This window comes from Opisthocomus hoazin, chromosome 10, assembly GCF_030867145.1.
Source record: "Opisthocomus hoazin isolate bOpiHoa1 chromosome 10, bOpiHoa1.hap1, whole genome shotgun sequence".
NCBI lineage: Eukaryota > Metazoa > Chordata > Aves > Opisthocomiformes > Opisthocomidae > Opisthocomus > Opisthocomus hoazin.
The window spans coordinates 9654150-9679765 of record NC_134423.1 but is presented as its reverse complement, the minus strand read 5'-3'; the positions used below and the strand labels follow the sequence as shown (position 1 = coordinate 9679765).

General features: G+C 37.8%; 1 protein-coding gene across 3 annotated transcripts in view; it reads left to right on the top strand.

The window, feature by feature from the left end:
• Positions 1–25616, top strand: part of VPS13C (vacuolar protein sorting 13 homolog C) — a 101345-nt gene that overhangs the window by 33994 nt on the left and 41735 nt on the right. For all 3 annotated transcript variants that reach the window (XM_075432016.1, XM_075432015.1, XM_075432017.1), the window contains 27 exons: positions 51–129; positions 1121–1260; positions 1808–1961; positions 2397–2473; positions 2612–2671; positions 3770–3923; positions 5242–5358; positions 6291–6394; positions 6708–6875; positions 7666–7970; positions 8283–8430; positions 8893–9001; positions 9444–9577; positions 11560–11716; positions 12392–12471; positions 13306–13365; positions 14519–14684; positions 15640–15756; positions 16306–16409; positions 16859–17026; positions 17457–17761; positions 18152–18296; positions 19457–19613; positions 20495–20625; positions 21622–21791; positions 22341–22579; positions 24091–24320. In XM_075432016.1, coding sequence (XP_075288131.1) covers positions 51–129; positions 1121–1260; positions 1808–1961; positions 2397–2473; positions 2612–2671; positions 3770–3923; positions 5242–5358; positions 6291–6394; positions 6708–6875; positions 7666–7970; positions 8283–8430; positions 8893–9001; positions 9444–9577; positions 11560–11716; positions 12392–12471; positions 13306–13365; positions 14519–14684; positions 15640–15756; positions 16306–16409; positions 16859–17026; positions 17457–17761; positions 18152–18296; positions 19457–19613; positions 20495–20625; positions 21622–21791; positions 22341–22579; positions 24091–24320 — 3978 coding nt within the window. The remainder of the gene's footprint in view (positions 1–50; positions 130–1120; positions 1261–1807; positions 1962–2396; positions 2474–2611; positions 2672–3769; positions 3924–5241; positions 5359–6290; positions 6395–6707; positions 6876–7665; positions 7971–8282; positions 8431–8892; positions 9002–9443; positions 9578–11559; positions 11717–12391; positions 12472–13305; positions 13366–14518; positions 14685–15639; positions 15757–16305; positions 16410–16858; positions 17027–17456; positions 17762–18151; positions 18297–19456; positions 19614–20494; positions 20626–21621; positions 21792–22340; positions 22580–24090; positions 24321–25616) is intronic.

The following is a 25616-nucleotide window of genomic DNA, read 5'->3' as shown; positions in this document are numbered from 1 at the left end:
ATGCAAACTTGAAAATAGTGATTTTTTTAATTTTTCTTCCCTCCCTCTAGATACCGGCTATTCCCACAATTCCTGTTGTTAGTAAAGGGTTACTTAATACACCCCAGTTGTTAGCAGAAGTAGTGTCAGGTAAGAAGCTACGGATATACCTTTGTAAAAGTAGAAGGCCATAACTTAGGGAATAGCTAACATTTTCAGGCTGCTGTTGATCTTAAAACATGTTAGAAGGACAGCAGAAATGAGTATGATTGATCATCCCTAAATTCAAGTGCATAAGAAGATTCAATTAAGATGCTGGTGTTACCTCAGAATAATAAATGTGCTTTTTTACAACGCAAGAAAATCTTTTTTGGGGATTAATTAATATTATGTATAAGCAACTTCTTCAACTGTGAGCTATTAATGACAATTGTATTAAGATGTTATTAGCAAACAAATTTAATTATTCAGATGTCATGAGACGTCTTTTCATCACAGAGTATTGAGGAACCTGTTATTTCAGAAATGACTGAAATCTAAAACTGGATTTCGCCAAATACTAATCTGCTGCTGCTGCCGCTTCAGGACACATACTTTTGGGTGGGCACATAAAAAAGTTGAGTAGCCTGTCTAAAGGCTGTGTACACTTGCATTAAGCAGCCAACACGTGGCAAAAGTAGACTGTTAAGAACATCACGTGTACTGTCCTGACTGTTTTACATTGGCAAAGCTCTCGTTTTTCTGAAAAATGCAGAGCTAGAATAACAAACGGCAAATTACTGTATTGACATTGTGGATTTGAGCATTTACTTCCATGGCTGTTCTAGAGAAGAACTTTCCTGTCGTGGAACCTGGGAAACTTATTTCCTGGAGCTTACTTTATAACTGACTTTCCTCATATGTGTTCTGATCATCTAATCATACAGCTAAACTCTAGTGCTTTGCATAATATGGCTTGAATTTTCTTCAGTTTGCTTCCAATGGGTAAGAAAGCAGTATAGACCTAAAAAGCATGCTTTCTCAGATTACGTTTAAACTGCTCAAACAGTTTAAAATCCCATTGGAATGAGAAAGAGAGGGTGGGATTTTTACCTGTTTCTGGAAGAAGTTTGCTAAGGAGGAAGTCACTTCTCTTCTGTAGACTCTGAAGAGGAATATTTTGATTTTGAGGAGAATTCTGAACCAACTGACAGTTCACTAATTAAAGGAGAAGAAATAAGAAATAAGGAGCCTACTAAAGAGGAACTGACAGATCTTCAGCTGAAGTTTGAAATTAAAGAGGTATGTCTTCTACATAAAGAATACTTAAAAAAAACCCCTACAATATTCTATTACCAGTGTTCTCCAGAACTAGTGGACGCAATACCAGCCACCCAACAAAAAAAAATATACACACACTTCTGTGGTATGCATATGAGGGTTTTTTTATATACGGTATGTATATAAATAAAACTCACACATACTTCATCTGCGTGTATGTATTCAAAAAAATGTCAGCGAAAAAGCCCCTTAATGAAGTATTTTTGGTAGAAAATAATAGTACCAAGTCATAGTTTGCAGGTGGGAAATACACACTGGAAAAACTAAGTAAATACCCAGGCAGGTCACTTGCAAAGAGCAAATCCCGAAATATTTCTGTAGTTTTTGTCTTTTACCATCAAACAATCACTTTTTATTTCTTCTGTTCTTACACTTTATCTCTGTAATAAAAATAATACTTCCAGTAAAGCAGGTGAGGCATTAGCTTTATGCTTTGTTTCATTGTTGGTTTGAATGGTGAGAATACATGTGAAAAGACTTTGTAACTGTGTGTTTCTTGCTCATCCAGGTTTTGATAGAACTCACCAGGCAAAAGAAAACTGAGGAAACGGTACTTGTCTTTGATGTAATGCATCTTGGGACAGAAGCAACTGTCAGAACCTATAATTTAGCAGCTGTATCTTATTTAAAGAAAATAAGCTTGGATTACTGTGAAACTGGAGGTAAAAAGCAGTGGAAGCGAAGTATACGAGTGTGTGTGTGTGTATATGTAGCACTTAGTCTGAAACGGTGGCTCTCCTCTTTCTTGTGCTCGCTGAAATCCAAATGTTGTTCTAGTTTTCCAGTTATAATACCTAGTATGCAACTGTCCCTTAGCAGTGCTTGTCCCATTGATACAGTGATGTGCTTTGGACTCCCACCAGCATGCTTCATAGATAAATAAGTAGCTTAGTGCTCAGTCTTTGGGTGGAGAAGGGGTACAGGCTTGCCCTTTTGGACTTAGCAAGGAGAAACCATTGATTCATATTTGGTTGTGCAGTGTGTTTTAACAAACGATATTGGAAGGTAATCCCTGTCTTTCAAGGCACAAATTCTTTGGTTCTCTGAAAGAACAGAAGTTAGCCAAATTCTTGTGTGTTTCATGTGGTCTGTTACAGGTAAAAAGGCACCCATTCATCTAATTAGTTCCTCAGATAAACCTGGTTTAGACCTTCTGAAGGTGGAGTATATCAAGGTATACACAAAATTTAAAAGATTTATTTTTGGAACACTTTTATGTTTTATAAAGTCTTAAGCCTACTCTTCAGAGCTACTGGATTGTTTTGTGTCTTCTGAAGAGCACAGTAACCTTCTTGTGAATCATTATTTTCAGGCCGACAGAAATGGGCCACTCTTTCAGACAACTTTTGACAATACTGAACATATGATTCAAGTGAGTGCTTCCACATTTTATTGCTCATTTTCTTCTAGTTTGCTTGCTTAGAAGGGAGGAATCAATAAGGGTTTTTTGGCTTTCCTTTTGCCCTCCACTTGCAGCAGGGAAATATAAAGAGTTAAAACATACTTGGAAATTCTTATACAGCTTAATATAAGAGCAATATGTTAGTCTGTTTCTTAACTATGATGAAAAACTGTCTAGCTAGCGAATGTGGATAAAATTCAAAATGACGTAAGAATGCATCTTCCCACGCGTATGAGATCACGAATTTCAAATGGAATCTTTTTGCCAAGAAAAGGTTCCTGAAGCCACAGCAGGGAATGAGAGTTCTACTACTCCAGTGCTGCTGAGGTGGATATATACACCGGGATGACTGACTTCACACTATGGGGTAGTGCTGATATTAAGAGAACTCAACATTCTGTACATCGTCAGGTGTTGCCTTGCAGCTCTTCAGTGGGACTTCTGTGTCTGGAGGAATTGTGTTTGCTCCAATTGCAAGCTCATTCAAGTGGATAACTTTTACTAAACTGCATGGCGTGCACTTTTTTATCTTTTGGACTCCCTTAGTGGGTTTGTTGAGAAATACCTGTATACTGAGTGTCTGCATGGCAGCCACCTGTCAGTTATCCATTCATGTAGTCCTGTGTTACGGCAGGAGCATGCAGGAATGGGTCTGTGTTTGGCAGAGCACATTGCTTGGTAAGACTGAATCCTGGTTTAGGTTAGACGGCTTTACTGCAGGTCTTTTAAGTTTTCAACTTATTTAATGCAGTTTTCCACAATAAGTTTTTCGCTCATTTAATGCTTCTAAATTGATTTTGTATCACTCTGCTTGTACTGAGGAGGTTATAGGTTGCTTGCACTGAGGAGGTTATAGGTTAACAGTTACACGTGTCGGGTGGTTGTTAGGTTTTCTTGTTTTCTAAGCTCACCACTTTTCTGCTTTACAGAAAGCTTTTTTCCTTTATGATCTGTTCCTAGTAACACATGCAGCTTTTGTGTTTCTAAGAAATAGTTATATTCCATTGAGTCCAAGCTTTAAATTTGTAGGTTACTTTTTTGTCATTTGGCATCTTGTGTTTGCAACAGGTAGCTTTTTCATCATTGAACCTTCTACTGCATACAGAGGCCCTTATATCTGCTGTCAGTTTTCTAACAGCTGTTAGTCCATCAGGCGATGGAAGCAGTGAAGACACACCAACTAAAGAAGAAAAGCAAGAAGATGACACTAGTTTGAAGAAAGGTACAGTTGTGTTTGTCAAAATAATGGTTCTGAAAGGATGCGTTGTGTGCTGGCAAAAGGATCAAATCCAGAGAGACCTCATTAGCTTGGTAGTGTGGGGTGAAGGTCAAAGCTCACGTGACTGGCTCAGCAGTCTGGAGAACTGATTTCAAAAAACAATAAATGAAACAATGATTATGATCATAAATGACATCTTCAGGTGAGCTTTCTGTTCTTGTGTTTCATTGCATTCATTCACAAATAGATTTGGATTTGAGTAAATTGAGATTTCTGCAAGCGTAGAGGACTCAAACACCAGTGTGATCTTAGTGTTCATGGTGAAACAAAGCAGATAAATAGTACTTTGATTATGCTATGTGGTTGAGTCCTTGGATGGCATTAACTCTTGCTGTTCCTGTAGCACTGAAACAAAAAATTAATTTATGTCATAATAGTCACAGAGGGGAGCAGTTGTGCTCTCTTTAATACCAAGTGCAAAACTGAAGCATCAGGTGAGCTGAAAATGAGATGTCTAGTGAAGAATGTTCAGAATCACTTATAATTTTAAATGGCCTGGGTTTGAATGTGCAGGCCGAAAAAGAAGCTGTTGCTGTGTGCAGTTTAACAAAGCTGGTGAACATTTGAGCTCTTGGATTAACACTTTGCTACTCTTGGTTAGCGAAGGTGCAGACCATCAGTGAGGTCTGATAGCTTCTGGTCTTTCCCCATAGATTATTTTTGATACTTGTACGTGACTTTACCTTATTCTGCCCAGCCGTAACACTTGCTTTCATAAAACCTGTGTGTTGGCTGCCTGAAATAGGCTTCTGAGGTTTGCCATTTGTTAGAAGCTTGAAGTTTAAGAGAAAACTTCCTACATTAGGATCTTGGAATAGGAAATATTAGATAACCTGAGAAAAACACTGCTGTGTTTGTGAGTTGTTTTTTGAGTTATTGACTTAATGTTAAAAGTAAATATACCGTGCAATTTATTTCCCTTTAACCCAGCAATTACCCTTCTTTTTAAAAAAAGTAAAATTGTTCCCATAGAGACTCATCACTAGATAGGAGTAGTATCAGACATAGAATTACAGGCAAGTACTGACATGTTTTACTCTTATCAGTAGAGTTGCTTTCAGAGGAAGGCTTGTTGCTCTAAGATGGGATGTTACAGACTTAATCATGAAAGTGGTGATGAATGAAACTATACGAAACAAAATTAAGTCATCTGAATGCCAAAAAAACCCTGTAGGCTGAAACAATCCTCAAATACTCTCAGGAGTTTAAGTGAAAATATTAATTATATGTACCTTGAAAATCCCTCCTTTCTCACTTCTAGTGGTTAGACCTTCCAAGGATAAGGATGTCTTTGATTTCAAGCTTTTTGCCAAGCTGGATACCTTCTGTTTAAATATTTGTGATGAAAAAAAGAACATCGCAGAGATCAAGATACAAGGTATTAAATTCTTTGTTAGTAGTAACTGATCTAATAGTTTAGTTTCTGCTAATAATTGGACTAGAAGATATTTAAGGTGTAAATTTTCAGCACCTGACATATTTTTTTATTGTTCTCTGTGTAAACATGACTTGTGGTATTGTTTCCAAAGTCAGTCTTCTAGTTTGTCATAATATTTTGGGGTCCAGCTAGAAAAGCATGATATCTTATTCTTCAGATAATTAGGTTCATGTTTTGAAGGAGTTTGGTTATGGGTGGCTTTCATGTTGTACTAAGCTCCAGATATTTTTCTGGTGTACCTGAATTATCTAGGATAAAACACTTTAAAATTGTTTTCATTGGTTTTGAACTCTTAGGTTTGTTTGGGTTGCTTGTTTTGGATTGTTTTCTTGATTCTTTTTTACCCCTCGGGGTGTGGGGGTGAGCTATCAGTAATTCTGTGTGAAAAAGAGAGAAGGGAAATTTCATGTCCCAAGTTAGGCTATAGCTACCATCCTAATAGTGCTCTATTAGTATGAATCACAGAATGGTAGGGGTTGGAAGGGACCTCTGGAAGAACCTGATTTTTGTTTTTTGATTTGGGAGAAGTTATGGTAGTTGGGGAATGTAGTTCTAAATATTCTGGTTTGGATACAGGGAGACTAAAATGCCTTGGACTGAATGGAGCTCTTTTATTTACAGTCCCTTCAGCAAGGGATGTGGTAACTGACTTTGTTTGGAAGCAGAGGAGAGAATCAAGTGTGTTTAGGTATTTTTTGTGGGTTTTTTGGAATTTTTTGATGAATCTAGCAAACTATTAACAAAATAATTGTTTGCAATGTATAATTTATGTAATTTTCTCACTTTCCCTCCTGGTGTTGTGTGTCCCCACCCTGAAAATCAGTATTACTTCTATTGTTCAATAGTACTGTTTCACTCTTTTCACTTTACAGGTCTTGACTCATCCCTTCTCCTGCAGCCAAGTCACACTGTATTCTTTGCCCGACTTAAAGACATAGTTGTCACAGATGTTGACTCAAGGACCCTGCATAAAAAAGTACACAACTACACGTTTAAATTTTTACTTGATTCTTGGTTAGTTCTGTGTGTGTAAAAGTGAAACGTAATACACGTTCTTATTCCACTGTTTTAAAAATATTTGATTTGTAGTGAAAACCTCTTTTAAAATAAGATACATGGTAAAGTGCGGTTTTCATACTGGAAGAATGGATGTCCAAAAAGATTTGGGGGGGGTGGGGGGTGGAAATCTAACTTGACATCTGATAGGTTGACAATATATTTCGTTCGTTGTGTTAAGTACGTTTTTAGAAGCTGCTGATGGCTGGTAGGTACTGTTTCTCTCTTTCTAGGCTGTGTCTATAGTAGGAGATGAAGTTTTCAGTTTCAATCTGACTTTAGAGCCATATGCTACTGAGGGAGAAGCCTACACTGACATGTCAAAAGTGGATGGTACCGTATCTTTGAAAGTAGGCTGTATTCAGATAGTCTACCTTCACAAATTTCTCATGTCTCTTCTGGTAAGTCTTTTTTTCCTTTGCATGTTTCTGCTGCGTTTTGAGATTAGTCTTCCTTGTCTGTGTCCTCGGTACAAGTGGTAACTTAGTTTCTGAAATAGAAAGGATAGGCTTAATTTTTCATGTGTGGAATTAAAAAACTTTGATAAGTAGGCTTTAACTGGTTTGAGTTTCAAAAAGCTGACACAGTGCAAGTGGGTCACTTCCCATCCTCTGCTTGGGAAACATAGAAAAGCTTGGTGCTGTTAAGGGATTTTGGGGGTTTTGTGTTCCCTGCCCTCCACTCTGGCAAAAACCTGAGTTCATTGCAAACATATCTGAGCTAACATTGTAAGCAAAACTTTCTGCAAGGTTAGATGCTATGAGGACTGAAAATTAATTGCCATAAATATTGGTACCTTTGTGAAGTATCTTAATGTTGGCTTTTTCAATAAAGCACTAGTGGGCTTTCTGTCATTTGGTACTGGCTTTAGTAGAAATTAGTATTCACTGGGGGCAAAGAGGGGCTCTAAAAATAGTGTGTGTCCCCAAAAGCTAATGAGGTAAAGGAATCTTGTAGATACTGAAGAAAGAAAAAGTAGAGATGATTGTACTGGTTAGTACATTTTTTGACCCTCTAATAGAGGTCATGACAGGAGGCACTGAGTTGTCTTTCCCAAGGAAGGTTTAACACAGAGGTCAGCAGAAGTGGCAGTTGATGTTAGCTGTGGTTGAAGTTGTGAAATGTGAGAGTAATTTACGTTAAAAATCTTCTTACAGACATTTCTCCTTTCTCTTCTATGGCTTATTCTAGACTTTCTTGAACAACTTTCAGACAGCGAAGAAGGCACTGAGTGCTGCTACAGTCCAAGCTGCAGAAAAGGCTGCTACCAGTGTAAAAGACCTGGCTCAAAGGAGTTTTCGACTTGCAATGGACATTCACTTGAAAGCACCCGTCATAGTCATTCCTCAGTCTTCAGTTTCCCCCAATGCTATAGTAATAGATCTTGGCTTGCTTAAGGTTCAGAACCAGTTTAGCTTGGTGTCGCCAGAAGACAGTTCACTCCCTCCAGTTATTGACAAAATGGATGTGCAGCTGACAAAGCTGAAACTGTCTAGGTAAAGTGCACTTTACTAAGTAATGCCTTAGCTAACTGGTAATATTAATACTTTACAGGATATTAGTCTACTTGCTTAGAAACCATGGTTGGTGACAGTGTCAAATATTTGGTTGTAAAATACTAGCCTGTTATATTAAGGGCAAATAAATTAGTAGTTAAGGAAGATACTCTTCTGCTTAGGAAGCCATTTAAGCTGAAAGAGATACTACATTTGAGATTTTAAGATGTTACTTTGAATATGTAACATATGACTTAACTTCTAACTTCCCCCTGGTGTGTTTTGTTTTTTTTTTTCACCCTTTGTTTTAAGGACCACTGTGGAGATGGGTTTGTCACATGCAGACATTCAGATACTTCACCCTATTAATTTAAGCCTGTCTGTGAAACGGAATCTATCTGCAGCTTGGTTTCACAAATTGCCAGTATTGGAGATTGCAGGTTATCTGGATACAATGAACGTAAGTCTTGTGAAAAGAAGGTGGTGAGAAGCTCGTGATAATACTTAATGTAAGACTAATTTTTATGTTATTTCTGGACAAAAAGGTGTGACAGGCTGCAAATTTTTAGTACCTATGGAGTGGGTTTCAGGGTTGTCAAGAGGGTTTAACCTAAGTGTGTGAGTGTAGAAGTTTGAAAGTTTCACATATAACACCCAAACTGCTGTGTATGTTTTATTGAACTGAGAGAAAGAAGAGAGAAAGGGATGTCAAGGAGTCTTGTTTATTCCCTGCCATAGGACAGAACCAACTTAAATAAAATGTTTTTGTGACCAGTTCTCTGAGTGAGTCTCTCATGCTGGTGACAAAACACCTGTAAATAAGTGCTGCTCTTGACAGAAAATGTTGTTCTGCTTTGCTAGCTAGTGGTAAGTTTAAAGAACAATGTGTTTTTCTTGAGAACTGTGATTTGCAATTTTGTAGGTTGTGTTAAGTCAAGAGGATTTGAATGTCTTTCTCAAAGTGTTGACAGAAAACCTTGGTGAAGCAGAAGAGAAACAGACTCATGCAAAATCAGGACTGCAAAAGGAAGGTCAGAGATGGAATTTGTTTGTCATGAATATTAAGTGTGTTAGCTTTCAGAAATAGTGAAAAGCGTTTATTTGGAAAGCAAGCTTAGATCTGAAAGTATGATGTGTAAGTGATAGATTGTTCTCTTTTTAATTTTGCAAGGACAGTGTTCATACTTGAATACTTCAAAAAAGTGGAAACATTATAAGACAAAATTTGGTAATCATGTTAGCTAAACTGTCACGGAACTAGCAAGGTATTGAGGTGTCAGAGACATGTTGTTGCCTGAACACATTTCTGTTTCCTTTGCCTGCTCTGAGGTTAAAGGCTTTGCTTGTGGAACTGTTGCTAGCTTATCTTAGGTGAATGTAAGCCATCTAAATGAATAAGATATTTGAATATGTTTCTTGAGCTAAACAAATCGTGGAAATTTCAAAAGTTAACCAGTTTATTGAATGCCTCAGATAAAACCGAAGAAATGGAGAAATCACTTTTGGTGCAGGATAAGAATGCTGCAGAAGGAGTGCTGCCTGGAAAGAGGAAAAGAACATTAAACGAAGATGTAATCAATATGCTACTTAATTTTGTAATCAAAGAGGTATATATCCATTTGTAAAAATTATTGTTACTGAATCCAGTACTCAAGCCTGTTTCTTAGAAGTGGTGGGCTATAAAGTCCATTTTAACTGTTTAAAGAAGAGGGTACACAGCAACAAAAAGAAAACAAGCAGTAAGAACCCCAGAACCCAGATTCTTCAGCTGTTTCTCTAGCTATTTTCTTTTGTCTATTTCATGTGAGATTGTATTTATAGAATATTTAACATACACCATATATCTAACAGGGAAAACCAGACTTCTTTTAGATGTGCTGCATTCATCTAGCCTTAATCCTTCATAACGCTGCGTATGATTTTCTTAGTAAAAAACCAGCTGAAATACTTAAGCTAGAGGGGTTTTTTTCCCTTAAAGATACTAACTCTGAAGGTGAGGTTGTAGGTGAAGTACTGGGAAAATGCATAACATCAATTAACAAAGATACCTATGCATGAGAAACCATCCAAGCATGTTTTTTATCTGAAGATATCTGTGATACTTAGATGTGAAGAGCTCAGCATGGCCTTTTTTCAAGAGTCAGGCGAAATGGCTTAGGTACGCAGGTTACTTTAAGTAACTGTCAGGATTTTTTGGGGTGGTTTTTTTTTGGTGTGTAGTTTTTGTTTTGCTAAATCTCTGTGGATGTTTTTGTCCAATACAAAATCTGGGTTCCTATTTTTTTAGACAGGAAAAAAACCACCTTCAAATCCCAGACTATTCTGTTGCTGAGTAAGGATTTCATTCAAAGACTAGAAACTTCCTCCAATCCCCAGCCACCAGGGAAACATATGTGTGAGTGATATGAAATCATATAAGAAAATTTCGTTTTAAGGGCATTAGAAATATTTGTTCTGCAGCTGAAGTGTAGACAGGTAGCAAGTGGATACCATTCCAGGTTTTAGGTTTTCTCAGTTTTTGCAGAATTACAGTTGCAATTGACTGATGAGGTACTTGTCAACAAAGAGCACGTAGTTATCCAACCTGTATCACTAGTATCTCTGGCAGCTGGTAACTTTCAGATTTGCCATCTAGACTGTGAAGAAGTGTTTTAATGTTAGGACTGAGGCATGTTACAGACTAGCCTGTAGTGCTCCATGTTGTCTTATTTAATATGTCTTATGAACAAATCTGTCTTGTTTAATACAATTTTATCCAGGTTTCCCATGGAAATTTTTACGAAGGTAGTGTCCACATTCTGTGGACTGTGTATATTGGGTGATTAATGCTAATTTGTTAGTGTACAAAGAGTATGCCACATAATGATGCGGACATAGTATTGACAAGCTTGAATTCTTTAAATTTCTTGTGTGGTTAATTGTTAGGTTGAGGCACTATTTTTTCGTTCCCAAGAATGGAAGATAGTTGCCTCATGAAATAATTGCATTGAAATTAACATTTTTCGTCAATAACTATTATCTAGTTCTTCTACTTGATTTTTCAGCTACATTTAGAAACACAAGTTTTTGTCTCATTTTCAACTTTCTAATCAGTGTAATGATTAAAATCTTCTGTAAATGAAGATGTGTCTGTAATTATTATTTGCATAGCATCAGATATTCAAAGATGGATTCATGTTGCTATCTTTTCTCTGCTGCCCTTCCTTCCAGACCAATGTGGTTTGTAGCAACTGTTTTTTCCGTATTCAGACTCTGTAGGTAGCACTGTGTAGTGTCTGATGACAAAACTAAACAATAGCTTGACAAGGTAAGGATACATTGCTAGCCCAACAAAACTAAACTCTAGTAGATTTGGGATTTTTGTTTTGTTGTTGCTGGAGTTAAGAAGTGATTGGTTGCTTGGCCAAGAGGAACAGAAGGGGAAGGGGAGAAAAATCTTTAACAAACAGGTATTGTAAGAAGGCCAAAGGTCTATGTTATTACTACTTTTGAAGCTTACCTGAGGAGATAATGCCCAGTTAGAACTGCATGCCATAATATCTGGACAGCTTTACTGAAATAGTGAACTATTTCCCTTTCTGTATTCGAGGTTGTAATAACCTTAATGAAGCAGGTTCAGAAGGAGAGATATCCGTTACATATTCTGACTGTGCTACAGCTTGGAACCGAAACAAAAATTAGAAATCATGAATTGACCGCAGCAGCATATCTGAAAAAAATTGTTATGAGATGCATTGAAATAAATGGTAAGTCTTCTAGAAAACAGATATGCAGCCAGTATACTGTGTGCACTCAGATTTTGTAGCAAGAGGACAGCCTGTCAAACATAATAATAATTAGCAGAAAAAAGATAGCAAGTTTTACTCCTGTTGCTAGAGATAGCTTGAGTTAATTTGAGTTAGTCATCTACTTTAAGTGGGAGTGGTCATTCCTGAGAAGTATTCTGTCTGTTCAGAGTGTTTTGATGAGCTTCTGAATCTGGGCTTTGACCAGTTCTCACAGCACTGGAAATCCAGCATGCTTGCTTGATTGCTCAGGTAACAATTCAAAGTAATATTGAAGTAGTAACTCACATAGCTGTGTGTTCAAAGTAGAAAAGTATGATTTGGAGTATAAAAACCTAAAGATAGGAACGCCAAACTAATTCTAGGAATGCAAATGACTTTCCAATTTTGAATCTTCTTTCAGGACAAAGAGAAGTTAAGTTTGATTAGTTTAATTAAAAAAAAAAAAGCAAATACAACGTTTCAATAGGTAATTCTTATTCTACAGCTTCTCAGTGAAGAGAGATGTTAACCTGCACTATTTCAGCAAGAATAGTATATAATTAGTATATAACTGAGAATTATCATGGAGGCATTCCATAGGTGGAGCAAAGCTCGTGAGTGGAAATATTTTACATTTTATTTCTTTATTTGCAGACTCAAAAGGAGATCCTCTCTGCATTATTGATTCTTCAAATGAGACAGATGAACATCTTCTGAAAATGGAATACATTAAGGTTTCAGTGCCTTTTAACTAAGATTAAATGGGGAATAGAATAAAGCTTCCATACTTGGCCTGTGTTAGATATTTTTTTATCTTGTTTTAAAACCTGTAGGATTTGTATGTAAAACTTTACTAGATCTTCTCCCAAATACCTATTTTTCAACTTACCATTTTGTTTCACTCTCAATTGCTTCATAAGTCAACACAACTGAAACCACTGGTGAAGCCAAATGTTTGTATAATTTCTTCTCTGTAAACAGTGCAGATTAGTACCTGTGTGAAACTTAATAGATGAGACAGTCTTTGCCTACAGAAGTGATAGGTGGCTCTCTACAGGTGGCAAAACTAGCATTTGAGGAGTGATATGTTGGTTACTAGAGTTCTTGAGCTTTTATTTAAAAAAACAAATCCCCACCCTTCAAAAACTACACGAATACTTGTGAATCTGATAGGTTGTAGAACCAGTGGGCTACTTGTACTCTGATCTATAATGACATAATTTTTATAGAGAAAACCAAGTTAATTTGTTCTGACAAAGTACTAAGCATACATTGATCCAATTTAAATAGATCCTAAGTAAGAGAAATTTTTGCAGCTGGCCAGTTGAACTTTCACAAAACACGTGCTGTACAGTGTCACTGAACAGAGCATTGTGAGTACCCGTTCTGGTTGCCTTATATTGTGTGCTTAACTTAGAGAACTTGTTTCTTCAGGTTTTATCACTTTCCTTTGTTCTTTTGCAATGGGAATAGTCCTGGGGGGGCACAAATTCAATTAATTCAGTTTGTGGCTTTGGTTAAATCAGTAGGGACTGACTCTGTGCTCGGCCTTTGTTTTCTTCCTTTAGGCTGATGCTGATGGACCAGGCTTTGTTACTACTTACAGAAGCACAAAGCAAAACATCAATGTAAGTACTGGATGCATTTAGGTTTTTTAAGTTTCTTGACAGTAACAGCTGTGTGAACTTGTTAGTTGCCCACTTTTTCTCTTCTCGTTGAAAAGAAAACAACCCAAGCCAGTAACCAAACCCCTGATTTTCTCATCATTAAAGCCTACTGCTTTATGTTTAACTACTTCAGAGAGAAATCCATGAAGAAAAAAGTTTGGGGTTTTTTTACAGAAGTAGTTAGTGTATTAGTTTTTTTAACTAGAAGCTGTACGTTTTTAGCTAGCTATAGTTTATAAGGACATATTTTTAACTGAGGCCTGTAGGATGTGTTTTGTTTCTGAAGCGATACTCTTAGCAGCATCTGAAACGAAGGCCTTGTGTTTCATGGCTTGAAAGTTCGTAACAGTGAAGTTGAGGTGTGAGGTGAAACGTCAAACAAGCATTCTCAGAGGTCTTCTGTTCAATCAGTCCTTTTTTTGCTTCTCCCAAGAGCAACTATTCCTATGTTGTTATCCATGGCTTCAGTGACTTCTGAAGTACGCAGGTCATTTTGCTTTCAAAATATTTCCTTTACAGTAGTGGTGGTGGGTGGAGCTTGCTTCTCGACAGCCATAGGTGGTATTGGAAGCGGCTGGACTACTGCAGAGTCAAGGAAGCTGGTAGCCCTTAATGCATCAGTAAGGCTGGCGTTTACCAGGAGTTGCTTTGGGTTAGGAACACTTGGCTAGCTGATGCTAGGTTTCACTAAGTAGTATTGGCTACAGTAGTTGCTGTTTGCGTACTTTCTGTTCTGATTGCAGATTTTTAATCTTGTTGTTTTGTTGTGTCATACCTACTAAAATATCTCTATAGACATCCTTCTGCAGATGTCAGCAGTGCTCAATAGTCCACAACGAAATGCAGCAGAACGAAGAGCTTACTGAGAAAGCATAATGACACAAAGCGTCAATTATTAGACCACCACAGTTCCTCTGTAGCTGTTTTAAGCTTCCCTTCCATAGCTCTCTCATCTGTTTTGGAGCTTGTGTGGTGTTAAGGGGATGGAGATAGAACGGCAAGATACTTGGGAAAATGAGCAAGACACTTTTTTCCATTACAGTAACTCTGAGTTGTTATGCAGTGAGCTGCTACGAAATAACAATTTTACTTTGTCTCCTTGACATCATTGCAGGTCATCTTTTCGTGTTTGGATATAGTACTTCACACAGAGGCTCTGCTTTCCATAATGAGTTTTCTCACATTCAGTGTTCCATCAAGTGGTCTTCCCAGTACTGAGAAAGCCTCAGACCACAAGCCTCAAATAAAAGAACAAGAAAAAGGAAGTACTCGTAGACCAGGTAATGAGGCATTAGAAAGCTTCTGTTGCTTAACAGCATCCAGCCTTTGGTTTCAAAGGATACCATTTCAGGTGACAGCATTGCAGTATATTTGGTGGAAAAACAAGGCATGCGTAACTGTATGTGAGGAGAAAATAATCTAATATTTTTAAAAAGCCAGATATTTTTGCTGTTGCTTCATTTTCCGAATTGTCCTTATTCAGTATAACTTCTTCCTAGGTAGTGGTCTGACTTTTATAATAAAAAAGTCAAATAAATGATGATGCAGTGAGCAGTGTCACAACTTTGTTGCTTGCCAGTCTGAAGGCTCTAAAGAGTCCTTATATTGCTGAAAATAAACATTATTGAGCCCTGGGGCAGCAAAGAGAAGTTCTGAACTGAAGGGTGTTATGCTTATTTTAATAATCGGTATCCTTGAAATAGTATGAGTTCTTGTATGGAAGCTCCTTAAGAACGTTTCATCAGGTCCTGTGTGGTTGATTCTTGTGTTTGTGGTGGTGTTTGGTAAAATCAGGGTTTTCTAATCCTAAATCTGCTGGGACTGAGTTTACAGTGGCTGGCTGTTACATTTGGTGTTCTGCAGGAACCTTCAATTTTGTTGCAGGAAGTTTTTTCAGCTAATATGGCTAAATTGACTTTGGTACTGTATATGGAAAGGCACGTTTCTCATGTGAGATACTGTTGTGTGAAAACTAGATATTAATGAGGAGAAAAAACATACGCTTGATTGCTGTTTGCCTGTGTTAGTTGGTGACTGTTCTTGTGCCAGAAAACAACTGTGTTAGTACAAGACTTAGTTCATGTCTTGCCTGATAGTTAGCAGTTAACTTTTAGGCAATAACTGCATGTTGCTTTTTGAATAGTTCGTAAAAGTACAAAGCAAATAATCTAACATTTGGTTTAAAAAAATGACTTGTAGTGAAGTTCTCCTATGTCTCTTGTGTTCTCTATCCAGTGTCTAGTAATGCAGCCAGTGATGATATCTGTGAATTAAAACTCACCGCAAAGCTAAATGCGTTCAGTATTACAGTGTGTGATCAGACTTGTAGAATTGCGGACATTAGAATACAAGGTAAGGGGTTTTTATTTAAGTAGTAGATTAGTTGGTCGTTGCAAGAAATGTTATTCCCCTCCATTCATTCACTTCTGAAAGGCTAGTGTGTATAGGCTAGTGTAGATATCTCTAGCATACGTTTGAATACTTTTTGATTGTATGATATTGTTACCGTTAAGTAATTTAATAGCCAAAATGCCTGTGAGGGAAGAAAATATTTGACTTGGGGAAAGAAGGCAATTAATTTAGAAGTGGAGTAAAATTAAAAGAAATAAAGGCACTATGTTATAAATAACACAAGCTTCTGTTTTTTAATAGCTACACCCTAGACAGCATTGGGAATTTTTACTCTAGTCTGAGAGTCAATTTAAGTTGACAGATTTGTTGTATGTAGTAAGGTCACGACTTCTGTCTTGGGCTTAGCATTGGTTGTTACATAGTAGAATGCTGGGTTCGAAGCTATGCTTATTCTTTATAGTCAGTAATAAGTAATGTTTCTTTTTTAAAAAATGTTCACTTAAATGCACTTCAACGAATTGCTGTCTGATTCCTTTTGTCTCAAACCAGGAATGGATGCATCTGTGGCTATGAAAACGAAAAAGATTAAAGTCTTTTCCAGACTTGAGAACATTGTAATTACAAATGTTGATCCAAAAACAATCCATAAAAAGGTGATGTGTTGTGTAGATTGTAAACAAACAAAAGACCTATTTGTTTAAGTTATTTAATGCCAGCAGTGTGGTTGATTTGCTGTGTTGTAAGAAGTAGGATGTAATGTACCAAATATTAGGCAAAATTTCGTTGGTTAATTTCCTTTAACTCAGAGAAGCAAGACATGCTTCCATTCAGTATTTAATTATTTTTAATCATGTTTGCATTGATGTGTTTAATTCTGAGTAGCATGGGTTAAATATAAAATGTGCTATAGCTAATCAAGCGAGAAGAGACATAACCCAGCTGATTCAGTTTCCTTTTGTGCCTAGCATGCATGTGTCCCAAGTATTGCTGCTAAGCTGCAGCTGATCTTTTTGTGGAAATTTTTGTTGTTTGATAACTTAAGCAATAATTTTGTCACAGGTGACTGCCTGGGAGTGCTAACTATGTGGACTTAATCTTCTAGGCTGTCTCCATCATGGGAGATGAAGTCTTTAGATTTCACATGTCACTTTATCCAGATGCTACTGCAGGGGAGGCCTATGCTGATATGTCCAGGATGGATGGTAAAATGTCGCTGAAAGTGGGCTGCATCCAAATAATTTACCTACATAAATTCTTTATGTCTCTCTTGGTAAGGCATTAGTTTCAGTTCTTTTCTTGACATGAAAGTTTTTCAATAAAAATGTAATCAGCTCTTTGTGACCTGTACCTTGTGTGAGCTGGTGTCCAAGCATGCAGAACTGTTTTTCTCAAGAAGTGTCACTTAAGTTGCACTGCTTTGTAGAAGAATGACAAGTACGGAGAAGGATGACAAAACAAGTAATGAGTTGAGTTGAAAGCTTTTAATAATATCTTAAAAATCAAATAGGTAAGCAGTGTCTTAGCTTGTGCATGATTTTAACTTTTTTTCTCTTTTGAAACTTGCATGGTTGAATTAGAAGTTTCTTATTTCTGCCATGGTTATACTTTTCCTAAATTTGCATTTTACCTGGGGCTTGACTTTTTTGCGAGGCTTATTTGCTCTCACAGAACTCTTACTTTTTTTCACTACCTATCAACAGAACTTCCTAAATAATTTCCAAGCAGCACAAGAAGCCCTGACTGCAGTCACTGTCCAGGCAGCTGAAATGGCTGCTTCCAGCATGAAAGACTTTGCTAAAAAGAGCTTCCGCCTCTTAATGGATGTCAACTTGAAAGCTCCAGTTATAGTTGTTCCTGAATCTTCAATTTCATATAATGCTTTGGTAGCTGATCTTGGCTTAATCAGAGTTCAGAATGAATTCAAGCTGGTGTCTTCAGATGAATCTTCTCTTCCTCCAGTCATTGACAACATGGATGTGCAGCTAACTCATTTGAAATTGTCAAGGTATACACGGAGTCATCTTCTGAGTTGAAAAGTGTTTGTAAAGAAAAGGGGTCCATGTTCAATATGCAGTGTTGTTCTACAATTTGAAGATGATGGGCAATGAAAACATACTAAAACCAAACAAAGCCTCCCCCCTCCCCCCAACTAAGTTTAGAAGTGCTTTTAGGTAGGGACACATATCAACAATCTCTAAAACTTCTTGCAAAGAAAGGAGCGATAGGACAGTAACTGAGTTCATCTTAAGTGCTTATCTGGGCATTAGTGCATGTAAGCACTTATTATTAATTTAAAAATAAGTAGACCCATAGTTCTGCTACATTAGTATGGTATTGTTTGGGCTTCTATGTCTACTGAATATTTTTTCTCTGCTGCTTCCACTGTCTTTTGTAGGTGCATTATATCCACAGATTCTCAGCCAGATTCTGAAATTCTGCGTCCTGTGAGTTTGACTTTATTGGTCCAGAGAAATTTAGCAGCAGCTTGGTATCGTAAAACCCCAACAATTAGTATCAAAGGAGACCTAAAACCAATGCAGGTAATATCATGGCAAATCAGAGCTACATCAAAAGTTACATATATTCTCAGAATAGTACTCAGCCTAGTTAAGGAGCTTGTAAACTTGTTGCAATTTCTATTCTTTACAAAATGTTACAAGACTTACAGCTTGAGTGTCCAGTTTATAGATCTGTTAGAGCTTTTATATTGTGTAAGGAATAGTTTTGGTGTAGCTGCATACAAACGGAATAAAACCTGGTTTTATTTTCCTGGGGATCCATTGGAGCTCTCTTCGGACTCAACAGCCAGTGAAGTTATTGAGGTTAACTGTGGAGTTAGCATTTAAAATCTAGATTTAAAATTTTAAATTGTTTAATCTGTAATATTCAGGTTATTTGAGCATTTAGAATTAGAAATTAAAAGTGTGGATGTGGATCTCTAATATACAGCAGTTGAAAACTATGGTTTATATCTTTGCAGAGGGAGGGTTTTACTTTCTCTTTTCCTGCATTGACCATATGGACATAAGTGGGTAAAAACAAACTGGAGGGGCCTTTTAGTTGTTCATGAGCCCTGTTTCATTCCTGTATCTTTGCTATGGCCAAATGGAGCACTGGTAAAGCAAAGAGGGAAAAAATATTGTAAGACTGCCAGTAAAAAAAAATAAACATAAAAAATTATTCTAACACTATGTATTATGGGTTAAGTGACTGCATTTTGTCACTTATTACTGCTTATTTTTTTTCACAGTCATGTTATGTTATAATTGGATTTATATTCGTTAACTCTTTAAAGCCCTGCTGAATGACAGTTGCTTTTTTGTACAAATGTAAATCTTGGCTTTAATGTTATCTGATTATGTTTCTGGATTACTGAATTGTTAAGAAGTGCTTATGATCATTAATTACTTCTATTTTTAGCAGACAAAGAACCTTCAGGAGACTAGCAAGTGTTTATCATGCAGAGTGTTAATTCTTGTTGTAACTTGTGTTCATAACAAATAACAAATGATAATTTAGGAAAAATGTGCAAATGATTTACGATGTTTTGGCCAAGATCATTTTGACTAGACAGCTTGTTTATGGTGGAAGCAGCATGTTGTCTTTCCTCAACATTTGCATACTCTTGATAAAGATAGGGTTCTGTGTTGGAAAGAAATACTGTCACCAAAAATGAAGTTGTGGTTGTATCACTTTACAGATTGCACTCAGTGAAGATGATCTAACTGTTGTCATGAAAATTTTACTTGAAAACCTTGGAGGGGCTTCTTTCCAGCCAAATACTGTGCAAGAGCACATTGAAGATATGCAGATGCTTAAAAAATGGAAAGTTCCAAGTGAATCCGATTTCTATGAAGGTATGTTTAATTCATAAGTTGATGATGTTTAGACAGAGGACTGCTTGCAAATTCAGACTTCGTATTTATCTGAAGCACTTCAATGTGTGTATATAAATTGTTTTTCTTGATAGTCACATGTGTACATGAAAAGTTATAAATAAGAATGTATACACACACCAAAAATGTTGGAGTGTGAGTTGTTGATGGCCAAAAGATTTTGTAGCGTATTTTTTGCAATTCATCTTTTATAGGATGGTATTCTTCAGTCTATATGAATGACTCTTATAAGTTGCAGGTGGTTTACAAAAGAAAAAAGCCAAACCAAACACCCCAGAATGTTAATGCAGAATTATAACAATCAAGGATATAATTAGTATTTAAATAATATATTAATGTAAATGGCATATGTCTCTGGATGAAGTATTTTTAGCACTTCGCCAATAGCTTTTTTTGTCCAAGACTTCACACTCTCAATGTCAAAAAATTACTGTTTAACCAATAGTTGAATTGCTGTACTATGAGAAGAGCCTGGATGGAAGAGTAGTGCAAACTCCTTGAGCAGTCTTGGCACTTCCGGTAGTTATTCATTAAAACAAACGAAGAACTGCAGTAAACTTATGACAGCTTTTTTTTAATGTTCTTAACCACTCCATGCTAGGTAATTTTAGTGTACATTGAAAAGAACAAAGTGATACTGAGTAAATAAAAATGCAAATTGTTCCAAGTAGTCTTCCTGATTATAGAGGTTTCCTCTTTTTATGACTTTCGGATCTTAATTTAAAAAAACCCAAACAAAAGCAATACAAACCCCAACAAAAAAACCCATCCCAAACCCAGAAAACCACCCCGAAGCCCAAATGTTCTAAAGAAATATAAAAATATTTTCTTTTCACTGACAGGTCCTGTTCTTGCTTTTGGACAAAAAAATGTTCCTACAGTTGAGTCTTCTGCGGAATGTTATACAGCGCTTAAATTTGACTTTAATTTTGAGTCACTTTCAGTAACTCTCTACACTAGTGATATGCATCAGGTTTGTGACAAAGCTTTTACCATATGGATGTGGTGGGGAACTTAGGCTTCTCACGTGGACAGAACTCAGGATAGTAAAACAAAGAGTTCTGTCAGTTGTGTTGGTTTTGTAATACTTGCATTATTAAGCTTATGCAATTTATTCTGGAACTTTGAGGTTTTATGGACAGAGAATGCCCTTAATTTGAAGGATGTAAGTGCATTTCTAAAAATCACACTACAGAAATAATAAACCAACCAACCAAAACCATCCACCATTTGATTTGGTCATTCAAGCCTTGATTCCGGTTAACCGAAATAAAAATGAATTTGAAAAGCAGGAATTGCTAGCCTAGATGATGCTAGTTCTACGCATGGTGCCTTTATAGTGAGTAAGCAGATCCAAGGTGTACATGACCTGCACTTCCCTCTTACATATCCCTGAGTGGGAGCAATAATGAACATCCTTCCTGTGCTGAAAACAGAAGAGAAAGATGTGCAATGTTGCTTTGTTTTTAGGACTTAGTATGCTTTGTCCAGATGTGAAGATGCTTGCTTTACTGATTATGTTTTTTGTATGAGGGTGTATAATTTTAAAAAATTCTGGTGAAATGAGTATCGTGGGGAAGAAACACTCTGTAATGGGATTTTATTTAAATTTCTTCTTTGTATCCTTTCTGCTTGTTGCTGAGGTCCTGGTTGTAAATGAGTTAGTGTGATGGGAGTGGAGGAGTCCCTGGTAGGAGATTCACAGTTCAGATGGATTATCCTTTGGTCACGCATTCTGAAAAACTGCTAGAAATGTGGTGAAGAAACAGCTTTACTACAACACAGCTTGTTTCTTCTGTGTTCTCAGTGAGTTTCTTGGACTAATTCGTATGATTGGAGGACTGGTGACAGCAACAGGCTAATCGGATCCTTCAATTCATGGATCAAAACACACATGGCTACCAGCAAAGGGGAATGTGCTTGCTACTTTGTTCTGTGCTAACTAGTCCTACCATTTCTCACTATGCAGAAATCTCTGCTTTCGCTGCATAGTGACAAATTATGCCTTGGTGAACTCCGACTGCATCTCATGGCATCATCGGGGAAGATATTTTCAGATGGCTCAATGGATATTGACGTTAAACTCAAGGCATGTACCCTGGATGATCTCAGAGAAGGAATTCAGAATGTGACTGCAAGGTAGGTTTGACTGCATCAGAAAGGAAAAAAACTCCATGCTGCTTGTGAGGAAGACTTCTTGCTTGTTCTGTGTTCACGTGGGATTGATAAAAATTTGTGGGGCTGTAATTTGTTGCCTGTCATACTGTGCACAAAAGCAATGAATGATGTAATTTTATTAATATTAAGCAAGTTTCTTCTTTTGTATGTTGATTTCTCAGGTTATCCAAAACAAAAAGAATACCTGGGAGGCTGAAGCACTACGGTAAACAGTGTCGAACAGATGAGTAGAGAGCAGCCAGCCTCAGCTAGAGAGTTCCATGCACAGAAACTTTAGTCTGATGTTTACATGCTGCATACGTAGTTCCAGAACTGTAGTATCCAAATTTTTAATTGAAATTACTCTTTCGTTAGAGAAATCTATGTTCTCTTATTTCTGGAGGAAACACTGATTGCTTATGTTGTAATTTGTATTTATAAATGGTATGAGGAGAAAAAATGACTCTACTTACGCATCCTCATTCTTCTAGGTACGTGTTTGAAATATTTCTTATTAAACTTGTTTTTCAGAATGATAGACAAGAAAGATGACACAAATGACAGTTCTATGATAGATGTAAGCTACAAGCAGAATGAAAATGGAACTGAAGTCATTGCTGTCCTTGACAAGTTGTACATATGTGCCAGTATGGAGTTTTTGTTGACTGTAGCAGATTTTTTTATTAACTCAATGCCGGCATCCTCGACTGAAAGATCTGCACAGCTGCAATTAAAACATGTTGCTTCTGGGAAATCCAAGCCAGAAACAGGTCTGTAAAACTGATTTCCATGCCCTGCTCCCCTCCTTTGCAGGCTTCAAACTGGAAATAATAATCCAAAAGTTTTCAAGATGCTGTCTCTTAGACTTAGGAAATTAGTTTATTCTTCATAATGTGTAAATTTGCCACTGATACCATAGATTAGTGTTTAGTAGTTCTAAAACTGCTGTGTTAAATAGTGGAGTTGTGCTCTCCAGCTGAGGTAAATATTGGAAATCATTTGTTCTAAACAGGATTTTTACCCATGTAATATCGCAAAGGAAGCATACTTACGGTAAAAGCGCCATGTAGATAGTGGTTAAGGAAGTAAAAGGAACACCTTACTCTTTAAAAAGAGTTTTAAGGCATGTGGCCAAGAATATCTTACCCTTTCTTCTGTGTATTTTGAAAGTGGAGGTTACTATTTCAGTTCAGTTATGGAAGACTTAAGTTTTTGATGGACAGCTTTCGTCTGTGTGGTTGAAGACAGAAGGTAAAGCATGATGAAACAAGGGCAAGAAAGACCACTTCTGAGGGTTTTTTTGTTTGTTTTTAAGTGATTGCTAGGCTTGCCTGAGTTGTGGTCAAGCCTAATCTGTGGGTTGTGTTGTGTGGCTGGTTCCCAACAGCCTTTCCTTTCTTTTGGGGAACTTGGCAGAATGCTAGGAGTGAGCCTTAGCTTTTATGAATTGTGCTAGTGGTGTCAGCAGTTCGCTTCCTCTGCTCCTCACTAGTTGGAGATTGCACAGGTCCTGTGATGAGTGAGGGGTGGTACATGCTCCAGAAAAATGGCACTTGCAGGGGTTACTTGGGACTACCCAAGTGTGTTGCTGCCTGCAACCAGTGATGCCTGGCTTTCTTTGCTTTTCCTGTAGCACACCAAGCCGCAGCTTGGCACCTGTTCCATTGCAGAAGTGTGACATTACGATATTTCCAAAAAGCCTTAGGTGCGAGTAACCCATATAGCGAGTCCTAGCGTGCAGGAGGCTCGCACACCACTACACTGCCTGTCACTGAGAACAGGAGTGACTTGATCCATCACTAGGGTAGAGAGTCTTGCTTTTAACTGAGATAAATATAATATGATTCTCTCCTTCTGTTTGGAGAGTGAGTGGATATTCAAACGAGAAATTATGTATTGCTAGTTCGGTTTCAATTACTATATCTTCACCCTGAGAAAGTTAGTTACTGTAGTTGTTGAGCTGGAAGATGACTGTTTCCAACTTGGCTTTGTAAAGCCAGTGCTTAGGTTGACTACAGCATATAGAGCTGATACAGTCTTTTTACAATATTGAAACAAACAGTTTCTTCAAAACAAAACTTCTGACCAGTTTGCTGCTGGTTCTAGACACTGTGTGATGCTCGGTTTCAGGAAAGTGTTACTGTAAAAATTGAGACATTATTTGTTAAATTTGTATTTCTGAAATTGTGTACCGATTTTTATGCATGGTTTAGGTATTATGTACACAATAATGCTTTCAAACCTTTTATATTTAAAGGGCTTTTAAAACTTATTTTCACAGAAATATCTGTACGGCCAAATATGACAGTAAAAGCTGTTATCATGGATCCAGAAATTGTATTTGTTGCTAATTTGACCAATGCTAATGCCCCTGCCTTAAAAGTTTCCTTCCAATGTGACTTCTCGCTGACATCTGGAAAGCTTGCACAAAGGATGACTGCTCAAGTGAAGGACTTCAAAGTGTTGGCCTGTGCCTTTCTCAAAGAAAAACAAGACAAGGGTGTTACTACGGTAAGAATACTTGTTTTTCATAATGAAGAGAGTAATGAGAATTGTTGGCAGTCATGTCCATTAGTTGGCATACCCATACCACTCAGAAAACGTAGTTTTCTAATAATAATAATAATTGATTATTATGAAGATGGGAAGGGACTGTGCGTCTGTGGTATGCCTTTTAAAGGTGAAGCTTTCATCAGCAGGTGCAAGACTTCATCACATAGTCCTCTATCTACAACTTGTATAGTGCATTTGTAAATTATACTAAAAGTTTTAGTGAAGAAATTGCGTGAGGGGTTTTGAAGACTGAGAATACCTCTCTGCAGTTGACCGCCTGCGACTCGTTGCAGTAGAGTATGCTGATCAGGATGTTGTCTGGAACTTCATCTGCTCATTCCTGGCAGGGAGCATTGAGCCCCAAAGGTGGTCTCTGTGGTTCATCTCGCATATGGAATCTTCCCTGATGCATTTGGGTTTTTTAAGGATTCACGGTTTTTTTGACTATACCATTTTGAGGTGCATTGAGAACTGGCTGAATGGCAGAACTCAGAGGGTTGTCATCAGCGGTGCTGAGTCTAGTTGGAGGCCGGTAACTAGTGGTGTGCCCCAGGGGTCAGTACTGGGCCCAGTCTTGTTTAACTTCATCAACGACCTGGATGAAGAGTTGGAATGTACCATCAGCAAGTTTGCTGACGACACCAAACTGGGAGATGTGGGGGACACACCAGAAGGCTGTGCTGCCATTCAGCGTGACCTGGACAGGCTGGAAAGTTGGGCAGAGGGGAACCTGATGAAGTTCATCAGGGGCAAATGCAGGGTCCTGCACCTGGGGAGGAACAACCCTGTGCACCAGTACAGGCTTGGGGCAGACCTGCTGGAGAGCAGCTCTGTGGAGAGGGGCCTGGGAGTGCTGGTGGATGACAGGTTGACCATGAGCCAGCAGTGTGCCCTGGCTGCCAAGAAAGCCAATGGAATCCTGGGGTGCATCAAGAAGAGTGTGGCCAGCAGGTCGAGGGAGGTTCTCCTTCCCCTCTACACTGCCCTGGTGAGGCCTCATCTGGAGTACTGTGTCCAGTTCTGGGCTCCCCAATTCAAGAAAGATGAGGAGCTGCTGGAGAGAGCCCAGCGGAGGGCTACAAGGACGGTGAGGGGACTGGAGCATCTCTCCTACGAGGAGAGGCTGAAGGTGCTGGGCTTGTTCAGCCTGAAGAAGAGAAGGCTGCGAGGGGACCTTATAAATGCTTATAAATATCTGCAGGGTGGGTGTCAGGAGGATGGGGCCAAAGTCTTTTCAGTGGTGCCCAGCGACAG